This window comes from Arvicanthis niloticus, chromosome 18 (assembly GCF_011762505.2).
Source record: "Arvicanthis niloticus isolate mArvNil1 chromosome 18, mArvNil1.pat.X, whole genome shotgun sequence".
In the NCBI taxonomy this organism is placed as follows: Eukaryota; Metazoa; Chordata; class Mammalia; order Rodentia; family Muridae; genus Arvicanthis; species Arvicanthis niloticus.
Window position 1 is genome coordinate 33,351,602 of NC_047675.1, and position 27,612 is coordinate 33,379,213.

The 27,612-nt window shown below is 40.7% G+C and overlaps 1 protein-coding gene across 5 annotated transcripts in view; it reads left to right on the top strand.

The window, feature by feature from the left end:
• Positions 1–12,369: 12,369 nt before the first annotated feature.
• Nfat5 (nuclear factor of activated T cells 5) overlaps positions 12,370–27,612 on the top strand; it is a 77,331-nt gene continuing 62,088 nt past the window's right edge. For 3 of the 5 annotated variants that reach the window (XM_034522226.2, XM_034522227.2, XM_076915838.1), the window contains exons 1-2: positions 12,370–12,783; positions 14,467–14,520. In XM_034522226.2, coding sequence (XP_034378117.1) covers positions 12,711–12,783; positions 14,467–14,520 — 127 coding nt within the window. In that variant the 5' untranslated portion in view covers positions 12,370–12,710. The remainder of the gene's footprint in view (positions 12,784–14,466; positions 14,521–27,612) is intronic. The other 2 variants (XM_034522228.2, XM_076915841.1) reach the window with 2 other exon arrangements.

Below are 27,612 nucleotides of genomic sequence, written 5' to 3' on the forward strand. Positions count from 1 at the left end.
GAGCACTTGGTGCTCTTTCAGAGGACCTAAGTTCAATTCCCTACACCAACTGCCTGTAACTCCAGTTCTAGTAGATCCGACACCCTCATACAGACAAACATACAAACACCTATATGTAAAATAAAAATAATGAATTATTTAAAAAAATGAAAGGAGACATTCACATAGGCAAAACACCTATACATATAAAATAATAATGAAAAGTTTAAGGGCTTGAGAGATCAGTCAGTGGTTAAGAGCATTTGTTGTTCTTCCAGAGGTCCTGGGTTTAGTTCCTAGCACTTGTGTGGTAGCTCACAGCCATCTATAACTCCATTCCAAAACACTTATACACACAAAAGAAATCTTTTTTAAAAGAATTATTTGTTTGTTTTATGTATATGAGTCCACTGTAGCTGTCTTCAGACACACCAGAAGAGGGCATGGGATCCCATTACAGATGGTTGTGAGCCACCATATGGTTGCTGGGAATTGAACTCAGGACCTCTGGAAGAGCAGTCAGTGCTCTTAACCACTGAGCCATCTCTCCAGCCCCAAAATAAATCTTCTATTTTAAAGATAGAAAGTAAGGAGGCAGGCATGATAGCCCACATTTAATCCCAGTACTCAGAAGGCAGAGGCAAAAGGATCTCTGTGAGTGCAAGGCCAGTCTGGGCTACACAGTGAGCTCCAGGACAGCCAGGACCACATAGAGAGACCCTGTCTTAATAGGAAAGAAAAGGAGAGGGGGTGGATGGAGAGATGCCTGAGTCATTAGAACACAGGCATCTCTTTCAGAGAACTCTAGTTTGATTTCCAGCACCCACATGTTTCCTCAAATCCTTTTATGTTATTCCAGTTCCAGGAGCTCTGATGTCTTCTTCTGGCTTCTAAAGGCACCAGGGACACAAGTGACATTTAGAAATATACATGCAGGCAAAATACCAATATACATCTTTTTTTCTTTTTTTCTTTCTTTCTTTCTTTCTTTTTTTTTTTTTTAGAAAGAGGACTAGGATGATGACTCAGCTGTTAAAATGCCTGCTGTGCATGCATGAGAACCAGAGTTCAAATCCCCAGAACCCACCTAGATGCCAGGTACACATTGTGGCTTGCCTGTGATACCAGTCTGGGAAGATAGAATTTCCAGGGATCTTATCTTACCTTTCCCTTCTTCCCCAGCAAGCTGGCTAGTGAGAGTAGTCATGTTTGTATGTTCTGGATTGTATTGAAAGAATAAGAAGGAAGAACCATGAAGAAGGATTCCCAGGATCAGTGTTGGGCCACCATGTGTCTGTACACCTGCATCTGCAAGTGGGTGCGCGTGTACACACACACACACACACACACACACACACACACACACACACACGTAAACCACCACTCATGCAAGCATGCTTATATACTTGCATGCACATTTTACACACACACACACACACACACACGAAAAAAAAAGGATTTTTAGCCAAGCAAGGTGGTGTACAGGATTGATCCCAGTACTTGGGGGACAGAGGCAGGAAGATCTCTTGTGAGTTTGAGGTCAGCCTATTGGGGAGTTTGGGAGGTGTGGTTTAATGGTAGAGTACTTGCCTATCATCTGCATGACCTTTATTTAATTCTGAGTGAGTGAGGGAGCAAGTGAGCACGAGAGAGAGAGAGAGAGAGAGAGAGAGAGAGAGAGAGAGAGAGAGAGAGAATGAAAATAAGACTATAATCACCAAAATTCAGAAAGGAAGGTACCTCTTATTATGATGCAGCTTTGGCTAATAGTATAACCATCTACTCAACGTCTGTTTTCCCATTTCCTAGCCAACTAACTCCCCGTTTTATTTAGAGCTTGAAATACACCCCCCCACCCCCCCGCAACACCCAGCCATCCTTTTTAGACGGAATGATTAAATCCTGGATAATGAGACCAAAATTGAAGCCACTGTGTAGAGCTGTCCCCTTTGTCTCTTGTCCTTTCTGCCTCCTCTTGTCTAGACTGCAGACAGGTGCCTGGAGGCAACGACTGTCTTCCTGTGGAAAGAAGGCAGTCACTAAAGGTGGGAATGGAGAACGCCTATGTGTCTGATGGCATGGTGGAGTTACGAGATGAATTCTAGATTTGCAGGAGAAAAACACAAACCTATGAGCCACTGGTGTTTGTTATTTGAGGCCAAACGTAACCTAACCTGCTTACTTATTTCATAGAGAAGAGACTGACCCAATCAAGTTCCTAAACCTGTGTGCAGACTGTATCAAGTTAAGGGATTTTTGTTTAGTTGTTTGTTTGTTTGTTTCCCAATAATGGTGCACGTACCTACAAGTTCAGCTCTTAGGAAGTGCAGAGGGAGAAAGATCAGGAATTCAAGTCATGCTTGGCTACATCAGGAGGCCAGCCAGGGCTACAGGAGAGTCTGTCTCAACCTCTCCCTGAAAAGAAAAACCCTATGAAAGCAAAGGTACCTGCTCTATGGGTGTACACAGGCTCCTGAAGAGCGAGTTGTACCTGAAGGCTCCTGAAGACCAACATGGCTGGCTGAGGTGGCCCACGCTAACTAGCCTGTGCTACTTGAGACTCTGTCCTCAAAACAAAACACAGTTTTAATAGGGACACAGCTCATAGAGATGGTCTGTTCATTCCTTACAACTTTACTTCAGCAGCTCGGAGGGCTAAGTTCACAGTTTCTCAGCCTGTTTTGTACCTTTCTATATACACTGATTCTTGGTCTGGGCTTACAGAGTCAGCCTAGGTTTCATTGCTGCCTAAGTCTTCCCTCAAGGGTTTGCACACTTGTAGATCCTTTTGGAAGTCACCACAGCCCTGTTTTCTTCCTGCTAGCTTTCTGATCCTACCCCCAGTTTTCATAAGAATTATTAGTCTTTAGAATTCATGCATCTCCCCACCCCCATTCAGTTTATTAAGAAAAACAGGTATGGATTGGCTTAAACATTAATGCCGGAGCAGGCCTGGTCTGAACACTGAGCGTTCATGTCTGAATATTCTTCTTTCTTATCTTCTTTCTTATCAACCTATTCTTTTCCTGGTTTGCAGCCAACGGTGTTTACTTGGGTTTCCTACTGGTAAGGAGTAGGTCCAAGATCCCTTCTTTTCCCTTTAGTCTTTATCATCCCAGATAACAGTGGGAAAGTCTCTTGGAGGATTCACCTTCATTATTTGCTTTTCTGCTCTTTTTTGGGGTGGGGGAGGGAGGCAGGTTAAGCGACTGGATTCCATTGAAGAGAATCCTTAGTTTCTCAGACTTTCTTCCCTCCCTCTCTCAGCACGTGGGCAGTTACTGAATTATTTCAATATTACTTCTATAATGTCTTGTATATAAAATGTCTTTTTCCCATTTTCCCCTCTTTATTACAGGGCTTCATTGCTCATTTTAAGCCTGAAACTATTAGTCTTTGTTCCATAGAGTCACCGCTATTACTTTTTAAAAATGTAAGTGTAGCCAGCCCTTGCCTTTTGAAAAACCTTCAGGGGCTTGTTTCCCCAGGGCTTCTAGGATAAGAAACAAAATCCTTGACATGGTGTCCAAGCCTTCTCCTCAGGATCTCTCTCACCTCCTTGCCTTCTTCCAGTCTAGCAATCTCTTACCCAATAGAAATTCTCTCTCTCTCTCTCTCTCTCTCTCTCTCTCTCTCTCTCTCTCTCTTTCTCTCTCTCTTTCTTTCTCTCTTCCTTTCTGCCTCCTGATACAGGGTCTCATATATCTCAGGCTAGTCTCAAACTCAACGACTTCATCAAGGTTGACCCTGAACTTTTGATGGGATTACAGGCATGAGCCTCTTCCTCAGTTTGGGGGGTGCTAGGAATAGAGCCTAAAGTTTTGTGAATGCTAAGCCAGCACACTACCAACTGAGCTACATCGGCTGGCCCCAGTATTAAATTCTGACCAAAATGTCAACACATGGCTAGTCGAGGACTTATTTTATTCTGCCTGGGTTCTGAAGGCATGTGCTCACTCACCATCAATTATAAGCTATTTAAGAAAAGGGTTGTTTACCATTATTATTATTACTTTTTTGATGCTAAGTTTGTCCCAGGACTTTGAGTATGCTAGGCATGTACTCTTCCACTGAGCCTCTTGACCTTCAGACCGGTTTTTCATCTATTTTCCCCACCTGAAGGGTGTATGTATATATGCTGATATGCCAGCAATTTGAATGCAGTCTTACAGAAATCCATCAGACAGAAAGATTAACATCCTCAAAAGCCAGGTCTGATAGCTCATACCTGTAATTCTAGCACTTTTGAGGCTGAGGTGAGAAAGGATTTTGTCAAGTTTAAGGCCAGCCTGGGCTAATAATAAGACTTTGTCTCAAAAAAAAAAAAAAAAAAAAAAAGTGTGTGTGAGTGAGTGAGTGTGTGTGTGTGTGTGTGTGTGTGTGTGTGTGTATTGGCTCAGCATCTAAATAGAGGTGCTTGCCACACAGACCTGACAACTTGAGTTCAATCTTGAGAACCCATAAGAAGGTGAAAGAAGAGAATTGTCTCCACAAAGTTGTCCTCCTGTGCCACAGCATGTGGGCACATATAAACATGTGAGAACAAACACACACACATGCACATGCACACATGCACACACACAAATAAAATGACCGAGTGTGGTGGCCCATGTCTTTAATCCCAGCACTTGGGAAAACAGAGGCAGATGGAGCTCTGTGCTCTCAAGGTCAGCCTGGTCTACATAGTGAGTTACAGGTCAGGCAGAGACATCCTGTCTCAAAAACCAAAACAAAGCCAGGCAGTGGTGGCACACGCCTTTAATACCAGCACTTGGGAGGCAGAGGCAGGTGGATTTCTGAGTTTGAGGCCAGCCTAGTCTACAGAGTAAGTTCCAGGACAGCCAAGGCTATACAAAGAAACCCTGTCTTGAAAAAAAAAAAAAAGTTAAAAAAAATACATAAGATGTTTTAAAACACTGAAGAGTCCAGGATGAATATATGTAGGACATTTTACTTCAACTGGACTTTGAGTGCAGAAGGTATTTTTTTTTTTAATAGGTGGAGAAGGTGAATGAATAAATAACAAGATTCCAAGTTTCCTGTTTTATAATGAAATTCTGACACTACTTACAGATCTTCTGTGAATCTCTTCCCATGTTTGAGGCAGTCTCGGTTTCTTAAATTTTTTACTCAGCTGAAACAAACGCCTCTCAGGCAGAATATGTGATTTCTAAAGAAAGTCCGGTTTATCCAATAACTTCAATTCAGCCCTTAAAATGGAGCTTAGTTGTGGATGACCAATTCAACTATTTTATCATTGCATCCTTAACCTGAGCTTTTAGCCCATAATCCTCAATAAACTGAAACAAAGACACCTGTTTCTTTTTCTTTTTCTTTTTCTTTTTTTTTTTTTTTTACCATCTGATGACAAAGTCCAATGAAGCTCAGGTATTTCTCGGAATATTTGCATCAACACATCATAGCTCTGGTGCATTACATGGCCGACACGAGTGAGCTGAGTGAGCAGGGACTTTGCCCTGTGCATACCTTGCTTTTTCACTCCTCCTCAGACAGCTGCTGTTGGAATGAAAAGATGTACCTATGCTATGGTAGAGAAAACAGTGTGTGCGGAGACTGCATTCTTTTCTTTATCTCTTTATCAAATGGACAGAAGAACAAACATAATTTATGTGTAGATGCCAGTAAGGATTCCTTGCCTAGTACTTATCGAAGTGCTCAGATTTGTTTACAGGATAAACGTCTAGGTTAAGTTTGCTTCTTAGATCTTTGTCATCTCCCACCCTACTATGGCCCTGACAATCCATATGTGGAACAAAAAGAATAGATTTGTTTCATATAGAGGGATTTTTTTAACATATGTATTTTCTGGATTATATATCTTTCTTGCAGAAAGTTTATGACGGTTCAACTTTTAACCTTTGTTTCTTAAGGGAAGGATGCATAAACGTACTGAATAAAAAGAAAAGGAAAGAAAAAGAAGGAAGGAAGACGGAAGGAAGGAAGAAAAAAGGAAAGGAGGACATGGCTGCACCTAGGTATGGTGGAGGAGCGGATTAATTATGGATAAAAAGGGAGAGCATAGCCAGAGGTAGAGACATCAGAGAGAGTCTAGAGTGAGCATGACCGACACTAAGCCAGGTCATTGAGGTGAGAGGGGAGCACAAGGCTTGAGGGTTTGGGGAGGGGGCGTGCAGAAGACCAAGAGGCCAGGAGGGTAAAGAGTAAAAGGGACTGGCAAAGCCAGAATGTCTGAATTATATGGGGAAGAACTGTTGGGGTAAAGCAGCCCAACCCCTGCGATGGAAGAGTTCGGGATAGGGGCAGGGTACGCCAGCTACACCCTATAACTGGTAGGGACTGAGGGATGCTGGGAAAACCTGTTGGCTGGGTCGGCTTTGATTTGTTAAATGAGCACCTTTGCCTTTCGTCCTGGGTTTGAGACCTAACAGGTACAAGGTTGTAGAAAATCACATACCAGTTTAGAGAGCTGACCAATACCCTGAAGTAAACCAGTGGACCTCTGGAGAAAGAGGAGTAACAAGAAATTGTAAAACCTCTACCAGTTGGTAAGCTTGGTCAAACTAAAGTACTGCTAGCTAGAGGTGGGCAGGTACTAGCTAGATTCAGTGAATTATCAGAGGTGGAAAGGCCATTTCAAACCCTGGGGGAATGAGGACTTGTTTGCAATTTGCATATGTTTGACTAGCCTGGAGTTGGGAGGATTTAAAGACATTATTTCCTTTCTTGGCTTAATGAGTCCAGGAGTTTCTACTTTCTTTCTTTCTTTTTTTTTTTTTTTTATTTATTTTTATTGGATATTATATTTACATTTCAGATTTTACCCCTAACCCCCCTTCCCCCCACCACCCAGGAACCTCCTATCCCATCCCCCCCTCCTCATGCTTCTATGAGGATGTGCCCCCACCTACCCCCCACTCCCACATCCCCCCCCTCGAATTCCCCCTCTGAGTTTCTACTTTCTCATTGAAATTTCCTTCCCCCCACGCCCAATCCATCCTTTGTATTGCTTGAGCACTTTTTTTTTTTTCATTGTTCATTTGCCTTTTAGATTCAAGTTGATTCAATTGTATCTCCAGACTTAGAATTAGTCTCTACTAGGCAAGGTCCTAAAGGATAGCAACAAGGATAGGATGTGACAACGTGACAAAGTGAACAAGGATGTGTGTGTGCTGGCCAGCCAGAGACTGGCATTTTGGATTCTTCTGTTGCCTCTCATCTTATTTTTTTGAGATAGGGTCTCTCAGTGATGGTTAAGCTCTCCCTCTTTGCTAGACTGGTTGGCCAGTACGTTCTGCAGATCTTTCTGTGTCTGCCACTCACACTTCGGTTACTCATGCAGGGTGTTCAGTCTTCAAAGGGGATGTTGAGAATCAGAGCTTGAGCCCTCATGCTTGCTATAGCAAGCGTTTCACTCATGGAGGCCTCTATTCCCTACCCCTGAGCCTCAGTGTTGTAGGTGATGACCTTGTGATTCAGTGTCAAAAGGCTGGACATCCCTGCAAAATCTTGATAGACTTGACTGAGCTCTATAAAAGGCATCAGATCTAAACTGACTTGTACAAACTCATAACAACTGACAGAAGTATTTTATAGAATTAAATGTCTGGTTATAATAAGATGAAGGCATTTTGGAAGATAGGGGAATATTCTAGACCTGATGCAAATAGTATGGTCTAATTTCGCCTTCAGGAATATTTGCTAGAACATGTTTTCAGTGTGATACTGACACATAGACATAACCAAATATAAATTTAATTAGAATTTCAGCACAATGAGGTCATTGCTATTTCCCACCACTATCGCCTCTCTTTTATTATTATAAAGGAGTGTTCTCCGGGAGGGGCAAAAGGATCTGTGGTCCAAACTTTCTTTGGCCGATTACTTAAATCGCTCTGGAAAATTTCCTTTCAGGTTTTGTGTTTGTTTAGCCAGATTCCTTACAATATATGTGTGACTAAAATCATTTTAACAGCCTTAATTGTATTACAAGGGCAATGGTTCCGTAGGTCTTGTGACAACACATTCTTCTGTTCTGTATGAGTTTATTTAATTTCTTTTCAGTGGCTGATATTTGAACCTCTTTCATTTACAGTAGATCCGGCTACACTGCTCATAAAAGTGCCTAAGCAGGTTCAGGAGGGGTTAAAGAACGACTGCTGATATAAAAACCGCCACTCTGTTATGTAATCTGTCCAACTTGGAGTTGAATCTGGGCTATGGTGAAATTATCAAATGACTAGGGAATATGGTATTCGATTGGAACGTAATATAAAAGAACTATATATACTGCCACATCTGTGCATTTTGTTCCATGAACCTATTGAGATTTTTTTTTTTACAAGAAGCAATTTCCAAATTCTAGATGTTTAAATGATTTATTTTTTGCCACTCTTGCTTGTCTTCACTATTTTATGAAGAAGTACTGACAGTGGATTGTGTCTAAAATATATCATTATATAAATTACAGATAAAGGGGAACGGGATTGAGACATTAATGAACACGCAGGGAAATACCGTGAGAATCAGAAGTCATATTTAATTTACAAAATATATAATGATCAAAAAAATTATTTATTTTTTTTGGAGACAAAATCTCAATACATAGTCTGGCCCGGAACTCACAGAGATCTGTTCGCCCTGCCTCTCAAGTGTAGGGCTCAAAGGCAGACACCATCCCATCCAGCTGCTTTTGATTTTGTCGTTTTGAGGCACAGTTTCATGTAGCTCAGTGTGGTCTTGAACTCCTGCTTGTCTCCCAAGCATTGGGGTGACAACATATACCTCCATATCTACCTGGGTTTTTTGTCACCCTTCTCCTCCTCCTTCTCTTCCTCTTCTTCCTCCTCTTCCAACTTTTCTCTTCTTCTTTCTCCTCTTCCTTCTTTTCCTCCTCCTCCCCCCACTTGTTCTTCTTGATACAGAATCCCGTGTACTTCTGAGTCTCCTGCTTACACCTCCTGAGTGTTGGGGTTACAGGCCTGTACCCTGCATTCAGATCACTATTTATTTACTTACTTGAGACAGGGGCTCCTGTATCCTGTTAGGGTTATGCTGGGCATATAACCACGTGTGATCTTGAACCACTGTTCCTCTTGCCTCTACTGAAGTTGTAAGCGCATGTCATCACAGTGTTTGCAGAGCTGGCAAATTGAAACCAGGGCTTCACCCATGCCAGGCAAACCCTTAACTGAGCTACAGTAGTCTTTTGTTGTTTTGTTTTTGAGACAAGATCTCTCTATATAGTTCAGGCTGGCCTCGAACTCGCTACACAGCACAAGCCGTCTTTGAAAACTTGTCAATATTCTTGCTCAGCATTCCTCTGTGGTAAGATTATAGGCATGAGTCACCAATCTTGGCTCATTTGTGTTAAGTCACTGGAGTTGAAAAGAATACAATGAAAATCTAATTTTTTGTTTGTTTGTTTGCTTTTGTTGTTGTTTGAGACGAGGTCTCAAACTGTAGTCTAACTGTAACCTCCAGTTCACATTGATTCTCCTGCTTTGTGTTTGTGTTATAGGTATGGGCCAACGTGTTTGGTATAAATCTAGGTTTCTACATTGCTGCAAAGCATGGACACAAAAATTCTAAATAGTTTTTCAGGGCTGGGGAGTTGCTCAATGATCCTTGAAACTCAACGTAAAGGTGGAAGGAGAGAACTCATCTCACAAGGTTCTCCTTTGACTCAAAATGTGCACCAGGGCTCATCTGTCAACGTGTAAGCATGTCTCCGTACAGCAACACATACAACGTAAAGATTCAATTGAATGTGTCTGTGGAAGGAGGCGCTTTGGAGCTTCATTCATTTAGTTATAACAAATGTTTGCTGTGCGTGGTGGCTCAGCACTTAGAGGCTGAGACAGGAGGATCACTGGGTGTTTGAGGACAACCTGATCTACATACTGAAATGGTAGTCCAACCTAGGCTACAGAGAGAGTCTGTCTCAAAAATTTTACACACATGCACACACGGGCACACACGGGCACACACACGCGCGCACACACACACACACACACACACACAGTATTCAGTGTAGGAACTGCTGGGGTGGTAGGTCCTGGGCCTGCAGAATGCCAGTCTAGAGAATAACTGTCAAAGCCAAGCCACACTTAGACACACTTTGGAGGATCCCTCTCCATTTTGCTATTCTCTAAACAGAGGAAATCTGATCAATGAGAAAGCATGATGGAAAAAAAAATTCAGTAAAGGGCAGAGAAGAGCTGAAAGAAAGGGGAAGAGGCCTTGGCCTTTCTTGACTTGTTAATTAGGGTCAAAAAGGGGATTTCCTATACCCTAAATGTGTTTCAATCTCATAGCTTTGGCGAAAGGGATACACTCAGTGCTTCACCTCGCTTTCTCAGTACTGAGGCTCAGCCTGGTACATTGTAATTTCCTCTTCATGTATTATGTAGTGACTCACGGAAGGGCTAGGTCACCAACCAATGTTGTACTCCAACTCAAAAGCTATAGAATTTCAATTGGCTTTAGCATATTGGACACTAAGAGGTTTGAATCTTCTCTTATCAAATGAGTGGGGCTCTTACCAGTTATGAAGGGACTTCCCTTGGGACTTATTACAACAGAGTATAGTGGCCATAGAAATTTGAGGGTAGTTTCCTGTTTTGCTCTGCTCTGACTTGGTGTGGCTCTAAAAACCTTTCTTACCTTTGACAGATAAAAATGTTCACAGGGTTCATTAATTATCACTAAGAATTCACTGAAGATAATTGGGCAACCTGTAACAGATGTTCAGATGACAGGATAGGTGGTTTCTGAGAACACAAATGTAAATTCTAGGTCTGCAGGTTAAACTTTGTAAAGGGCTCACCCCAGAGATGCCTGCACTGGGGCCTCCCTTGCTCAGAGACTCTTCCCCAATACCAGTATTCCAAGTCCCACTGAAGTGCCCAAATTCAGAGGCAAAACTTTGTTAAAGATTTATAGATATAAATCAGCAGGGTTTTAGGATTTGTGACCAGCTTTGTAGACACAGTAACACAAATCGAGCCATCTTGAATACCTCAAAAACACTGCCCATGTGGCTGCTGGCATCAAAACATCCCACATAAAATTAAAAATTATTTTCCAAGACGCGCACCCTGTGCTCCAATTGATATTTTAATAACTCGATTAAAAATTTCCCAGAAGTCTATTAGAGTCAGGAAACAGTCTGTGGTGTAGGTGAGGATTTGTTTTTGCAGCGGAAACTTTTAGCCCCCATGAACAGAGCAGCCAAAAAACCTCATTTACATGTTTTTCCTCCATTCTCCCTCAGTACAGTGAAAAGTGAAAACCTGTTTGGAAGAGTACGTTTCTGTTTCTCTCTCTCTCTCTCTCTCTCTCTCTCTCTCTCTCTCACACACACACACACACACACACACACTCACAGTCAGGTGGAATCACACAATCCAATTTTCAAATTGTCTTTTATTTTCTACTTTGGAGTAAATTTGGGCATTCACTATACATAAAATGAAAAAAAAAGAAAAAAAAAAAATCAAAGCCAGGCATGGTGATACTCTCCTGTAATCCCAGCATCTGGAAGGCTGAGTCAGGAGAACTGCCCTAAATTTGAGGCCAGTCTAAATCTAAATGGTGAATTGTAGGCCAACTAGACCTACATAACAAAATCACGTGTCTAAATAGGTAAATGCAGTCGCCATAAATATGGTGTGGGTAACCTGAGGGAAATATTTGAATTAAAAAGAACCAATGCCTGGCAGAGGCAAGCACAATTCTGTGAGTTTGAGGCCAGCCTGATCTACATAGTGAGCTCCAGGCCAGAGAGGGCCAACGAAAGTCAAAACACGAAGAAGAAGAACAACAACAACAAAAAAATCCACACACAAAACTGAATAACTCGTGGTGCGGGTGTGTTAAGAGTATGGTTTGTCCTTTGTTAATTAAAAAGTGAGTCTGATAGTCCCTTGGCCAGCTCACTGCAGAGACTGCTATGAAAAACCCCGAAGGGCTGGGTTGCTGTCCATGCCGTGGAACTCCATTCCCCTGTGCGAGCTCAAGCGTGCGGGCCTCGATCGCTGCAAGTCTCTGGAGGTCTTTTCCCCTCCTTGCAGACATCTAGGTCCCCCAGGGTCTGTAGCCCTCTTACGTACACCACGGTGCAGAGGGCTGGCCGCCTCAGGCTCGCCGCCACCAGGTCGTGGTAAAAATCTTTTCCCTTCTCAGGGCCCCAGAAGCCAGGCCGCCTCCCTCCTCCCTCCCTGCTGGCGGGGCCCTTTCCCAGCCCGGGATCAGCAGCAGCCGCGGCAGCGACGGCAGGAAGCGAAGCCCTTGTTGATGCTGTTCTGTGGCGCGCCTGTCCGCCCTCCGTCGGCCGCCCGGCTCTTCCGGGCTCCTGGCGCTCCCCCCCTCCGCGCGTGCGCAGTGCCTCACGAGGGGGCGGGGCTCAGATTCCTGTCAGCGGCGGCGGCGGTGGCGGTGGCCGTCAGTGTGCGCTGAGGAGAAGCCCGAAACGGACCCGCTGGCTCTCCCTCTCCCCTTCCCCGTCCGAACCTTCTTCTCTCCGGACTCACCGGGAGTCAGTTCACCACTCCGCAGAGTTGTTCTCCACTCCGCCGCCCTTCTCGTCGCTCGGCCGGGTGGGAAGTGACTGCCCTCGAGGAGGAGGCAGCGGCTGCCGCCCTCGTCTCGCCGCCCCCGGTTCGGTGCCCGCGGATCCCGGAGAGGAGGTGCCGCCGCCACCGCCGCTCCCCCCCTCCCGCTGCCCTCGGGCCGGGCTGGGTCGAGCTGCGATGCCCTCGGACTTCATCTCATTGCTCAGCGCGGACCTAGACCTGGAATCGCCCAAGTCCCTGTACTCTCGAGGTGAGTCGGGTGGGGGGTGGGGCGTGGGGGCGGGGAGCGCGAGCGCGCGGAGTCCCGGGGGGTCCCCGTCGGGGCCGGGTTCCGGCGGGGTTGCCCCTCACGAGAGTCCTGGGCTGGCCGCGGAGGGCCCGGGGTGATCTCGGAGCTGCCGAGCGGCGCCCCCTCCCCGGCGCAGCGTGAGGCGGCGGGGGGCTCAGGGTCCGCGCGCCCCCCGAGTCCTCTGCGGCCCCGGAGGTTCGCAACCTGCCGGTCGGCGGGTCCGGACTCCACCACCCTCGGCGGACTGCCGGCCCAGTCCTCCCCTGGCAAGGGAATCACCCCACTGGTCCGGCTGCTGGAGCCGCCGAGGGGGGGGGGTGTCGAGGTGTCGCGGCTCGTGTCCCCCGGACTCTCCTCCTTGGCAAAGTTGCCCCACGCCCGGCTGCGTGGCCCCAAGGGGCTCTCGAGCTCAGGGTCACCATTTTTTTTCTCCTTCTGGTCTTGTTTGTGCGCGGTCGTTCTACCCCCCCCCCCTCCCCGGCCTAGTCCACTCCCTCCCCATGTCGGGACGGCCCCCCTCGGCCAGGCGTTCTTCCTTTCCTCGTCATCTTCTTGCCTGGAAAAGGCCCCAGTCTTTTTTCTCTCTTTCCACCTCCGTGACATTCTAATTACTTGTCTTTTACAAAGCTAGGGGTGCCCTCCCTGGATTACTTGTATTCCTCTCCCTGGAGTACCAGGCTCCGGCACAGTCCTGCCCTTTGAGAAAAATTCTCTTCTTTGCTGTTCAAGGGCTTCGTGCAGAGAGGAGGCAGTGAACAGAGATTCCCATTTAAAACTATTTTGGCTAAGGCCTGCAGGGGATTCCCAGCATCTAAAACATTAATACTTGAGGTGATCTCTGCTGGGGTTAAATTCCTACACTGGACACCACAAGAATGTGTCAGAACAGGTTTCCTTTACAAGGGGTATCAAATCAAAAATACCCCCCCCCATCTGTGCTCATCGCTATTTCTTATACCAGTGGAAGGAGGCAAAGGACAGTTCTTTTAAAAAATATACCATGTGAACCTTTTTTCCCGAGAAATCCAGCATTTCTCTTATTTTTGGCATTACAAACCAACCAGAAAAATGTCACCTTTTTGGAGTAGAGAAGGACTTTAGCCTTGCATTAATATATTTGTATTAAGTGAATAAGAGGGATATGGTTTACCCCGGAAGGTGCTAGACTTTATAGACTGTTGAATTTGTACACAGAGTCCTATTTAATAACTGTTAAGCCATTTTCTGTTGCTTTGATGAATTTAGTTGGCAGTCACTATCCTGTAGAATGTTTTTCAGATATTACCTGAAGTAGCTTAGAAATATTATAGTTTGAAGTGTCAGAAGGAAGAGAAAATATCAAGAGATGATCCTTAGAATAGGGCTAGTGCACAATTGGATGCTAAAAATAGTCAAGACAGTAATACCATTTGGGCAGTAATCATCAGATAATTTTCCATGAAACAAATGCTTTATCAAAATCTAAGTTTAGCTTTAGAGACCAGCGTAGAAGCAACCCAACCTTCCTTTTGCAGGGAACAGACTAAACTAATATGAGCTTAGGCTCTTAAAAATACATAATAGTTATGTAAGAGATGTATGCTATCCTTGGCATTTTTTTCTCATTCAGCATAAAAAGTACTTAATGCTTTTTGTGTTTTTCAGATTCTCTGAAGTTACACCCATCACAGAATTTTCATAGAGCTGGACTATTGGAAGGTCAGCAAAGTGCCATTTTACAGCATATTGTGTTAGTGTGCAAAGGCCTTCTCTGAGACAGAGTTGAAGTGGGAGAGTGGGAAACTTTGCAGACTCACACAATGTAGTTTTTTTTTTTTTTTTTTTTTTGCTAAGGAGCCTGATCCTTCTTTTAGAGCAGCTAAATGTTTCAGTGGATTTCATTACTGTGTACGAATTGCTTGCAGGCCATTGTATCTGATTTGAGAGGCCTTGGGAAAATCCCTTAGGATCACTTAAAATTATGTGTTGGGTGTTCTACTTTAGTATTTCAGTTAAATTGTTCTTAAACACAAACTAAATTTGAAAAGATTCAAATATAAAGATGATAAGTTAATAAATACAGCAGTGACACCAAACACATACTTAGTTTTAAAATTCCAAACAGAAAACTTTTGGATGTTGTAAATTTTAAAATGATACATAATTTATTTACCAAGTATTGATGTTATTTCTATTTTGTTATATGTAAGGATAAAAAAAACTACTTAACAGGAATGATGTTTAGAAAAAAAAAAAGGCTCCAAGAAAGTTCTGGGGAAGTTAATAGGATATGTACCTTAAACAGATGACAGTTGCTTTAAAAAACATTTTCTTTGTTGTAGTAAATATTTTTACTCCACGTTGTTTTGATAGATTTATTTTTTAGACTTTACACTTAGCATCTTTGAATTTTAGGGTCTTGGTATTAGATATCAAGGATATTAATTTAATTTCTCCACTGTATAGAGCTGAGAAACAAGCTGAAAGTAAGAGGTGTGGGGGGAAAGTTCAACATCAGCAGGAACAATGCTTTCTGTGTCTTATTCAGTACTACTTACTGAAAAGCCAAGTGCTACTATGAAATATATGTATCCAGTAACATAACAAGTACTTTATGATCTCTTTGAAAAAGGCTTTAAATATTTTCATAGCACTTCAGTATAGCTTTTTTCTCCCTTAGAGATAGGTAGACCTGTAGATACAGTGGAGGAAGTGGGTGTTGTAATTCAGCTTAGGTTTGAATACCAGTTTAGCAACTTCTTCAGCACTGTGACCTGGGGCAAGTGATTTTACTATCCTAAACTTTATTATTCTTTCTACAAAGGTAGGTATCTCCTTAATTAGCTAATGTGTATTAAAATGCTTAGTTACAGTGTTTGGCTTTATTTATTTATTTATTATATTTTTGAGCAGTACTAGGGACTTATTTATTTACTTATTTTTGGTTTTTGAGACAGGGTCTTACTATGTACCTCTGGCCTGGAACTCCCTATGTATACTGGTCTGGAACTTAGATCTGCCTGCCTCTTCTTTGAGTGCAGAGATTGAGGGGTCTGCCACAATGCCTGCCTAGCAGTACTGGGGACTTAACCTGGGGCTTCAAAAATGGGGCAAGTGTTGTATCACTGAGCCTTAGCAGGGGATATCATAATCAGAGATTGTTAGGAAGTAGAAACATACTGTAAATGTGTTACTTATTTAAGAAGCTATTTTATAAATGTTAGGGGGTTTGTTTTTGTTGTTTTTATGTGTATGAGTGTTTAGCTTGCCTGTATGTCTGTGTAGCATGTGTGTACTTTGTGCTCACAGATCTCAGAAAGATCTGTGTTGAATCCCCAGAGACTGGAGTTACAGATGGTTGTGAGCTGTCAAGCTTAAGTCCTCTAGAAGAGCAGCCAGTCTCTCTAGTCCCCCTAAAAGTTTTTTTTTTTTTTTTTACTTTAGCATCAGTCATATTGTTTCAACAGTATGATTTAGAACATATAAAATATTCTCAAATATTTATTGGTTATATTTGTACGTGTGTGTGTGTGTGTGTGTGAGAGAGAGAGAGAGAGAGAGAGAGAGAGAGAGAGAGAGAATTAGTGTGAAGATACTTTTATAAAAGTACAATCCAAATAGAAGAGACATTTTTAGAAGTTTTCTATTTTTGTTTTTGTTTTTCAAGACTAGTATTTTGTTGTTGTTGTTTGTGGTTTTTTTGTTTTGCTTTGTTTTGAGACAGTCTCACTGTGTGACCCCAGCTGTCATAGAACTCACTCTGTAGACTAAGCTGGCCTCAAACTCACAGAGATCCACCAGCCTCTGTCTTGCAAGTGCTGGATTACAGGCATGTAGAAGTGTGGCTAATATGAGACCATGTATGTCTGCACTGTCCTATCTTTCCTAGTTTACAAACCTGGAGAGTATCATAATCAGAAAGATAGAAGGCAGGATGAAAATAGGAAAAATATATGTTAATTATTTAAGAAGGAAGTAGGCTTTTTTTGGGGGGGGGGCGGGGGCCGGGGACAGGTTTCTCTGTGTAGCCCTGGCTGTTTTAGAATTCACACCATAGACCAGGCTGCCTTGGAGTTCACAGAGAGTTCTGTCTCTGCCTCCCAAATGCTGGTGTTAAAAGCATGTGCTGCTGCTGCCACCACTGCTGCCACCACCTGATCACTGTCCAACTTTAAGGAGATATTTTTAATGAGTTTATAGAAATACAGCCATTTAATATGCATATTACATGCTTGTACCTGTATGTTAATTTTTAACTTAAGTTGACAAGATGTCTTCAAAGGATCACCCTTTTACAGATATTTTTTTTTTTGGTTATTTATTTATTTATTTATTTATTTATTTTGGTTTTTCGAGACAGGGTTTCTCTGTGTGTAGTTCTGGCTGTCCTGGAACTCACTCTGTAGACCAGGCTGGCCTCGAACTTAGAAATCCGCCTGCCTCTGCCTCCCAAGTGCTGGGATTAAAGGCGTGCGCCACCACCGCCAGGCCAACAGATAATATTTAATTACCAGCTATATATATTGGATTTTTGACTAAATATATCATGAATTTGCTTGTTTAATATTTTTAAACAATATTTAACATCTATATTGCCCATTGTTAACTTTAGCTTTTAATTTTAGAAATTTTACATTTATTTGTGTATATTCACATATACATATACATGCATTGCCATGGAGGTCAGAGAGCAATTGTATTTAGTTCTCTCCACCACATGAAATTTTAATTCAAGTAGTCTGGCCTTGTGGCAGGTGCCTTTACCTATAGAGCTGTCTTGGCCTATAAGAAATACATCTTATATAATGTATAAAAGCAGAGACAATAAGATGCTGAGTCTTTGTATACCCATCACCAAACTCTAACAGTTTTCAGTGTCTTCTTTTTACCTTCTGTTTCCTAAACATAAAAATAAATGGGTTATTAAAAATAAATGCCAAATATTGTAATTATTTCACACATAAACACTTTCACATTATGGTAAACTCTTTCTTTTTAAAATGATTTTGTTTATTATTATTATTATTAACATAAAAGATATACTTAATGTGCATGAGTATCTTGCTTGCATGTTCTATCTCTCTACACTGTGTGTGTAGTACTCTCATAGGTTAGATGAGGGCACCATGTGGGTGCTGGGAATCCAACCCAGTCCTCTGCAAAAATAGCAGGTGCTCTTATCTTCAGAGCCATCTCTCTAACTCCAAGATTTTATTTATTTTTAAGACATTTTTACTTAAGTGTGTACGAGTAAGCAGATGTGCTTGTGGGTACCTAAGGAGACCAGAAGAGGGCATCAAATCTGGAGCTAGTTAAAAGTAATTGTGAGCCATGTGATGTACATGTGTTCTGGGGTACTAATTCTGCTCCTTTGGAAGAACAGCTAGTACTTTCAACTACTGAGCTATCTCCAGCCTCTTGGTGACTTGACCTCCCCTCCCCTCCCCTCTTCCCTCTTCCCTCTTCCCTCTTCTTCCCTCTTCCCTCTTCTTCCCTCTTCCCTCTTCCCTCTTCTCTTTTTTCCCCTCTTTGACTTTCTTCCTCCTCCTCCACTTTCTTCCTTCCTCCCTTCCTCTTCTTCCTCCTCCTCTTTCTTCCTTCCTCCCTTCCTCTTTCTTCTCTTCTTCTTCCTCTTCCTCCTCCGTTTCTTCTTCTTCTTCTTCTTCTTCTTCTTCTTCTTCTTCTTCTTCTTCTTCTTCTTCTTCTTCTTCTTCTTCTTCTTCTTCTTTTTGTTGTTGTTGTTGTTGTTGTTGTTGTTGTTGTTTTAAGATAGGGTTTTACTATGTAGTGTTGGCTGGCCTGGAATTCACTATGTAGACCAGGCTGGCTTTGAACTCAAGAGATTGCCCTGCCTCTGCCTCCTGAGTGCTGGCCTTAAAGGCATATTCTACCTGCCCTGGTTTCTTGTATTAATGTTTTTTATTTTGTTTTGGTTTTTCCAAACAGGGTTTCTCTGTATAGCCTTGGCTATCCAGGAACTCACTCTGTAGACCAGAGTTCAAGGCTTGCCTTGAACACACAGAGATTTGTCTGCCTCTGCCTCTTAGAGGAATGAGCTGCCACCACCCAGCTTTGAATTAATTTTTGGAATACTCTGAAGTATATATTCTAGTTAATTTCTTTATTCTTTCGATTTTCCTTTGCTGTCTTTGCAAGATGGAATATACTAGGAGGCTGTTGTTTCTGGTGTATAAGTATTTTGTAATCTGCACTAAAATTGCAGTCCAAGCAAGTAGGTGAGGCAGGAAGGTTGCAGAGATGGAAACAAAGCTAATGAGTTTCAGGCTACAGATTGTAAATTAAAAAAAAATTTACAGTGGGAAAAATTGTTGAACATAAATTTTTATAGAGTATTGTATGTTAAGAGCTTGCCACTGAATTCTTTTTAAAACATTTACTTATTATATATTGTATAGGCATGTGTTCCATAGTACCTCTGTGGAGTTCCAAGAACAGTTTTCATAAATCAGTTCTTGCTCTCTACCATGTGACTCTACCATGTGATTCTAGGGAATCACAATCAAGCTGACAGGTTTGGTGGCAAGTACCTTTACCTGCTAAACCACCTTACTGGCCTCATGATTCACTGAATTCTTTTCTCTTTGTGTGTGTGCATGAGTGTGTATATATGCATGTGTGTATCTCTGTATAGAGCCCAGAAGTTCCTCAGTCCTACTTTCCTGTTGAAAGTCACTGAACCTAAAATTTACTAAATTGCCTAGGCTGACTGCCTCTCTGGTGCTGGGATTATAGGCACATGTAATTTTTTAAGTGGGTGCTGCTGGGTCTTTGAACTTAGGTCTTCATGCTTACATAAAAAGCACTTATAGAGTCAGTTCCCCAGCCACTAAATCCACTCATGTTCATTTATTTCTCTCTCTAAACATTTTTTTTTGAGATATAAATCATTTTTATCTTACATGAATGGGTGTTTTGCCTGCATGAATGCCTTATTCATCACATACATGTAGTGCATGAGGCAGCCAGAAGAGGGTATCAGATCCTCTGGAGCTGGATTTACAGATGACTGTTAGCCACCATATGGTTGCTGGAAACTGAACCTGGGTTCTCTGGAAGAGCAGCCAGTAGTACTCTTAACTACTGAGCTGTCTTCTCCAGCTTTTCTTTTTTTGAGGCGTGATCCCACAGCCAAGGTTATTCTTGAACTTTTGGTTCTCTTGTCTCATTCTTTTGAGTGCTGGGATTAGAGTGCTAGCTAGCCACGGAATCCCAGTAGACTTATAGAATTTGTATAACCCTTTGAGATGTTAAGTAGCAATTATCCCAGGTGAGAGATGAGGAAATGGAGGCATATAGACATTAATAACTTACCTAGAATCACATAGTTAATCAGTTGTAGAGTCATGCTTCTGTTGCTGCTGTTACTTTTCCTCTTTTGCTTGTCTCAGACTTTTAGCCCTTCTGCCTCAGTCTCTCAGTGCTGGGATGACAGGTGTTCCCCACCATGTCCAGCCAGTTTAAGTTTTTAAGAAAACAAGTTATAAAATCTGCAATTGTGAATCTCTGTGTAGTCCTGGCTATCTTAAAATTCACTTTATATTCAAACTCAGCCCCCTAACTAGAAATCATGTTATTTTTAAATATCTTTCTCTCCCCACCCCCACACGAACACACCAATTAAGAGTACTTACTGTTCTTGCACAGGATAGGGAGCTCCATTCTCAGCACCTATAAAGTGGATTACAACCACCTGTAATTCCAGTTCCAGGAGACCTCACATCCCCTCATGGTCTCCAGGGCACTGTTTTGCACATGATTTCCATCCAAAGGAAAAAAAAGAAGGAAAAGAAAAAAAAAAAAAAAAGAATCATCTAAGCAAAAAGGCACTATTTCTTAGACATTCTGTACACTATTTCCAAGACATTTGTTTTGATATGTCTTGTTTGCCAAATAAAATGAATAGCCAGCCTTGGTAGTATAGATTATTTGTGAGGCTGAGGCAGGAAGATGACAAAGCCAACCTGAACAACTTTATGAAACATTGTCTCAAAATAAAAGTCTGAGAGATGAGCTGGGAGTGTATCATTACATTAGTACAGTGTTTTCAAGGTTGTAGGTTCAACGTTCAGTACAAACAAAACATCTAAGAAATGAAAGAACAGATTAAGAAAGAGGTGAAGGTGGGTGTGATGGCTCACACCTTTGATCCCAGCACTTGGGAGGCTGAGGCAAGAGAATCTCTGTAAGTTCGATGTCAGCTTAGTCTACAGAGTTCCAGGACAGCCAGGGCTATGGAGAGAAACCTTGTCTCCAAAAACAAAAACAAAAACAAAAAACAAAAAACAAAACAAACAAACAAACAAACAAAAAAAACCAAAAAAAAAAAAAAAAAAAAACCAGAAAAGCCGGGTGGTGGTGGCGCACACCTTTAATCCCAGCACTTGGGAGGCAGAGGCAGGTGAATTTCTGAGTTCGAGGCCAGCCTGGGCTAGTGAGTTCCAGGACAGCCAGGGCTACACAGAGAAACCCTGTCTCGAAAAAAAAAAAAAAAAAAAAACCCAAACAGAAAAACAAAAACAAAACAAAAGAAGAATAAGATTGTCCTAGTTGTATAGTAGAGGTTTAAAACATGATAGAAAATAATAGAATAAGAAAGGTAAGAATATATGCAAATTAGAAATCAGGCTTAGAAGTGAAAAAGCAGGAAAAGAAATAAGCAGAAGCTATCTCCTATAGAGACATTTAGAAATGGGGAATGCTTAAGGCACTTGAGTTCTCTCTCTCTCTCTCTCTCTCTCTCTCTCTCTGTGTGTGTGTCTCTTTCTCTAACTTTAATTTTATTGTTGTCTCCGTATATGAAGATGATGTAGATGCATTGTTTACCATACTTGTGTAGACTGGGATACAACTTTCTGGAGTTGATTCTCTTTCCACCATGGGTTTCAGGGATGGAACTCACATCACCTAGCTGTTAGTCTTGCTGAGCCAGGGCACTTGATTTCTTTGGCAGTACTTTTACAGCATCATAGGGATCTGTTTCTGCTTCTTATTTCTGCTGGTATGTGTCAGAGACAAAATGAAATTGAGAAGAGATGCGCAACAGAATAGAAGCCTCAGAAAGTAGTTCTTTTTCTTTCTGGGTCTTTTGTTTGTTTGTTTGTTTCCTGAACTCCTGAAAGTTCTCTGAACTTTATTAGAATATGCTACTGTGGCTCTGAGAACCTACCTGAGGGAAATCACAGCAGTTTTCTTTACTATAAACATTTAGGGTATTTTCTTTGGAGTTAAGTTACTTCTCCTTTTCATAAAGGTAAAACAATAGGAAGAATTTTTGTTTGAATCAGGATATCTTATAGTCCAGGTTTGCTTTGAACTTGTTATGTAGTTGAGGATGACCTTGAACTTAACCCTGATTCTTCTGTCTCTACCTCCCAAGTTCTGGGGTTATAGGTCTATGCCCCCTATACCTACTTTTATGCAGTACTGGGGAACAAACTCAGGGCCCTGTGCAAGCTAAGCACACATTGCACTGACTGGCCTAAATTTTCAGCACAGAATATGAGTTCTTTTCTCCTTACATGTGTACTTACAATATTTTGCTTAACTGTATGTAGAAAATTCTGATCTTGAATAAAATAAAAATTTGATTAATAGTCATACATACTAAATTCTATACTGCTAGTTAGGATGTTAGGCATTAAAATGCTTTTTAACAATATGGAAAAAAACCCCAAGTTTTTTGGTAAAGGCTCTGCCTGTCTATGTATCGAGCCATCTACCTATCTGTCTATTTATTTTGAGACAGGGTCTCTACATATCCCTGGTTATCTTGGTGTACTCACCAGCCTTGCCTTGAAATCACTGAGATCTAACTGCCTCTGCCTCCCAAGTGAATTAAAGGCATGCACTACCATGCCTGTCCATAGAGGCTTTATTACACAAGTATGTTTATTTTAAAGCTTCATTACAGTCATTTCTATAAATTAATAAGATAGGACATGTTTAAGTGTGCCCTGTGGCAGTGGCTGTAAACCAAATGTAGGCTTAAGCTAACAAGTTGCTGTTATTTACAATGGGGTAGTGATGAGAAGTCTTGGGATATGTTGTTTCTATTTACACTAACTAATTGTGTATCTATGTGGGCAGGCGTGCCACAGAATACATGTAAGAAAGTAACCTGAAGAAACTTACTTGATATTTTGTGTTGCTCCATATTGAACCAAAGTTCTCATATTTGCATGTTCAGCATATATTCCACCACTGAGCTGCACCCTAGGAATTAATCCTATTAAAAATAAAATGTGAGTCAAATGAAGCAAGCATTTATCAATACAGAGTGAGTAAAGTCTGACTACTTTGTTTCATTGATTAGGAGAACTATTTCTATATAGTAAGGCATCAAAATCCTACTTGTACTAGTCAGTGTACTTTTTATTTAGGGACACATTGACTTTAGTACTAATAAACTACTTATATTTAAGGGCATACTGATTTTAATAGTTATTCATAAATATTGCTAAGTATAAATATTTTAGCACAAAAATTCCAACAAAGTATATAAATTGTCTAATACATATATGTGAGATATTCTGCATCAGTAACATTGGGAAATAATTAAAATCACCAGAAACAACTTTCCCTTCCAAGGATGGCTGTGGTCAAAAAGATGAGCCAAGCAAGCATTGTGGTACATACTTGTAGTCTCAGCTATACAGGAGACTGAGGTAGGAAGATTGCTTGAACTCAGGAGTTTGAATCAGCTTGGATTCAATAATAATAATAATAATAATAATAATAATAATTACTATTATTATAAGGTCTTATTAACATAATATTATAATAATTATGTTAATTAATATAATATTATATTAATAATATATATTATTATATTATATATTAAATTATAATATAATTTAAAATAAAATATATATATAAATTTAATTTATATTTTATTTATATTTTATATTTTATATTATAATTTTTATTATAAAATAAAAATATATAAATTTAAATTTATAATATAATTTAAAATAAAAAAATATATATAATTAAATAATATAATATTATAATAATTGTGTTAATATAATTATAATAATAATAAGGTCTTATTAACATAATAAGACCTTGTCTCAAAGAATCAGAAAAAACGATGACAACAACAACAACAGCAACAGCAACAACAAAAGATACATGTGGAGATGTATACACTACTGGTGGGAGTATAAAATTATGAAGTTACCATTGTAAAAAATCTGGCTATTTCCTCAAAAAGTTAAACATGATTAGATAGGTAGCTCAGTGGTTAAGAACACTCACTGACTGCTCTTTCAGATGACTTGGGTTTGTTTTCCAGCACCCACATGGCAGCTCAGTACCATCTGTAACTCCAGTTAAGGGGATTTGACACCCTCTTCTGACCTCCAGAGGCACCAAGCACACATGTGGTACAGACATACATATAGGCAAAACACTCATACATGTGAAATAAGAATACATTTTTTGTTGTTTATTTGTTTTGTTTTTCTTTTTTGTTTTGTTTTTTTGTTGTTGTTTTTTGTTTTGTTTTGTTTTGTTTTTTTTGTTTTTCCAGACAGGGTTTCTCTGTGTAGCCCTGGCTGTCCTGGAACTCACTCTGTAGACTAGGCTAGCCTGTTTTTGTTTTTCAAGACAGAGTTTCTCTGTATAATTTTGGCTGTCCGGGAACTTGTTTTGTAGACCAGGACAGGAGAGAAGTACAGAGGATCAGAAAATTGAATAGAAACATGTAGCAGAGGGAGATAGAGAACTAGGGTAGCCATTAGAAAGTCTCAGACTCCAGGTAAACGAGAGGCTCCCAGGAGCTGATGGTGATGACTTCAGCTGAAATACTCAACGAAGGGGAGATACAACCTGTAGAAACCACCTCCAGTAGCTAGGCAGGACCCTCAGTAGAGGGATGAGGCCACCCATGCATCTCAAATATTTTAATCCAGAAATGTTCATGTCCAAAGGAAAGACAGGGACAAAAAATGAAACAGGGACTGAAGGAAAGGCCATCCAAAGACCACCCCACCTAGAGATCCATCTCATCTGCAGACACTAAACCCCCATAATAATTGCTTGCTGACAGGAGCCTGATATGGCTGTTCCTGAGAGCACTTGACCAATACAGATGCAGATACTTATAGCCAACCATCGGACTGAGCTTGGGGACCCCAATGGAAGAGCTAGGGGAAGGACTGAAGGAGCTGAAGGGGATAACAACCCCATAAGAAGAACAATATCAACTAACTGAACCACCCAGAGCTCCCAGGGACTAAACCATCAACCAAAGAATATACATGGAGGGAGCCAGGACTTCAGATACATATGTAGCAGAAGATGGCCTTACCTGATATTAACGGGAGGGAGACTTGATGCCCCAGCATAGGGGGGTGCTAGAGGGGTGAGGCAGGAGTGGGTGAATGGGTGGAGGAGCACCCATATAGAGGCAAAGGGGAGGGGGGAAGAGAGGGGGTAGGATGGGAGAGTTGGGGGAAGGGGGAACCAGGAAGGGGGATAACATTTGAAATGTAACTGGGAAGGGGATAGCATTTGAAATGTGAACAAATAAAATGATTAATAAAATCCCAAATAAATAGGTGAATTTTTTATAGTATATGAATTATATCACTGCACACATATATGCATAACATGTATAGGAAAAGTTAAAATATTGTGATCAAAACAATAGGATTTATATACTTTTTTGTAGAAGGCTAGCTCTAATAATAAAATATTAATTGTGGAATATAAATTACTTTGACTGTGGGAATGTAGACTGATGCAGCTGCTATATACAACAGGCAGTCCAACAGGTTAAGCATAATTCTCAGACAGTGCATCTATTCTACTTGTGGTTACACATGAGAACAGAAATTTAAAGTAAATACTTGTATACTACCAACATTTTTTATAATAATTAAAAGATGAAAAGGGTGGGAATGTAGCTCAGTGGTAGAGTGCCTGCCAAGCATATACAAGCCCCTAGTTCATTCACTCAAACAGAAAGCCTGGCAGGGTAGCACATAACCTGTAATCTCAGTAGGCTAGAAAATCAATATGAGTTTGAAGCCAGTCTGTACTACAAAGTAAGACTGGCTCAAAATTAAAAATAAAGATGGAAACAACTGATATCTGTGAATACATGTAATGGCTAAACAAAGTATGTTCCATATGAGAATAGTCGAGTATTATTTACCCTAAAACAGAAGGGAAATTTTGATTCTTCCCACATTGTATACTAACTTTGAAAACATAGAAAGTAAGCCAGTAATGGCATATGTCTATAAACCCAGCACTTAGGAGTTGGACACAGGAAGAGGATCAGAAATTCAAGATCAGCTTTGGCTACATAAGGTCTTGCCCCGGAAAACCAAAAGAAACAAAAATCAAAGTGAAACAAGCCAAACAGAGACAAAGTATGGCTAAAAGTTATGTTTGTATATTACTGTGAAGTTACTTAATGCCATTGAATTGTGCACTTAAAAACGGCTAAGATAGTATAAATTTAATACATATCTTACCATAAAAAATGTTCATAATTTTTAAGCTTTAAGTGAGACATACTGATTCTCCTTTTTATTTTTTCTTCTTCTTCTTCTTCATCTTTTTTTTTTTGAGACTGAGTTTCAGGTAGCCCAGGCTGATCTCAGATTCACTATTTATAAGGATAACTTTAAGCTTTTGATCCTCCTGACTCTTGCCTCCTCACTTTTGGGATTTCAGGCATGAACCCTGGTTACTGTACTACATACTTAATAATCAAAACTAAAATCTGAGAAGCCATTTAGATGACTTTATGAAAAATTTATGAGTAGGTGTATTAGCCTCATTTAGATGGGATAAAGTAATTTTTTCACTATTGCATGGTTGATTCATTTTGTTGATTTGTAGAAAGCAAATGTTTATATTTAATAATAGCAGGAGGTTTGCAGTTATCTAATAAATGTCACAGAATTGTGACAGTGAGCCAGAAAGAAGAAAATCTACATTAGTGAAGTGAGATATACTTTTGTAGCTATGGAAACTTCAGGCTCTACTGAGTCTCGAAAAGGTGTTCTTGTGCTTGTATTTATATCATTAATTAGACATTGATGTGGTTAATGAGGACCTTGGATAATTGTTAAATTAAATTGAGCTATAATTATATTTATTGAAGGCCTTGGTTAAAGGGCACTGTTGGGTGGTTTAATGCTTGTTTTATACGAACAATAAAATTTTTGTTTAATTTATATGAGATAATTTTATATGAGGGTTTATATGAATTTTTGTTTCTTTTAGAGACAGGGCCTCACTTTTTCGCTCAGGCTGGCCCTCTTTCTTAACTCATGGCCCTTCTGCTTTAGTCTCATGTAAGTGCTAAGATTACAAGTTTGTGCTACTATGTCTGAAATATATAATTTTTTTTCATTGTGCTAATGCCTATAAATATTTTTTAAGTGAATATATTTTGCTTTGAGCATTGCAAAGAAAAGTTGAATCTATTCAAAGGAAATACAATTTGGGGGGGAAGTTATTTTGAGTTAATATTTTTAACAGAAAAGTCTTTGAAAAAAATTAAAGCTTATTTTTTAGATCATAACAAAATTAAGCTCTTTTTTATGATTCCTTTTTTTATGTGTATTGCTATTTTGTTTGCATGTATGTCTGTGTGAGAGTGTAACTGGAGTTACAGACAGTTGTGAGTTGCCACATGGGTGCTGGGAATAGAACCAGGGTCTTCTGGAAGAATAGCCAGTGCTGTTAATCTCTGACCTATCTCTCCAGTCCCCAAATTAAAATTTTAAATGTGTATGCTTGGAATTGAACCTAAAACCTTAGATGTGCTAG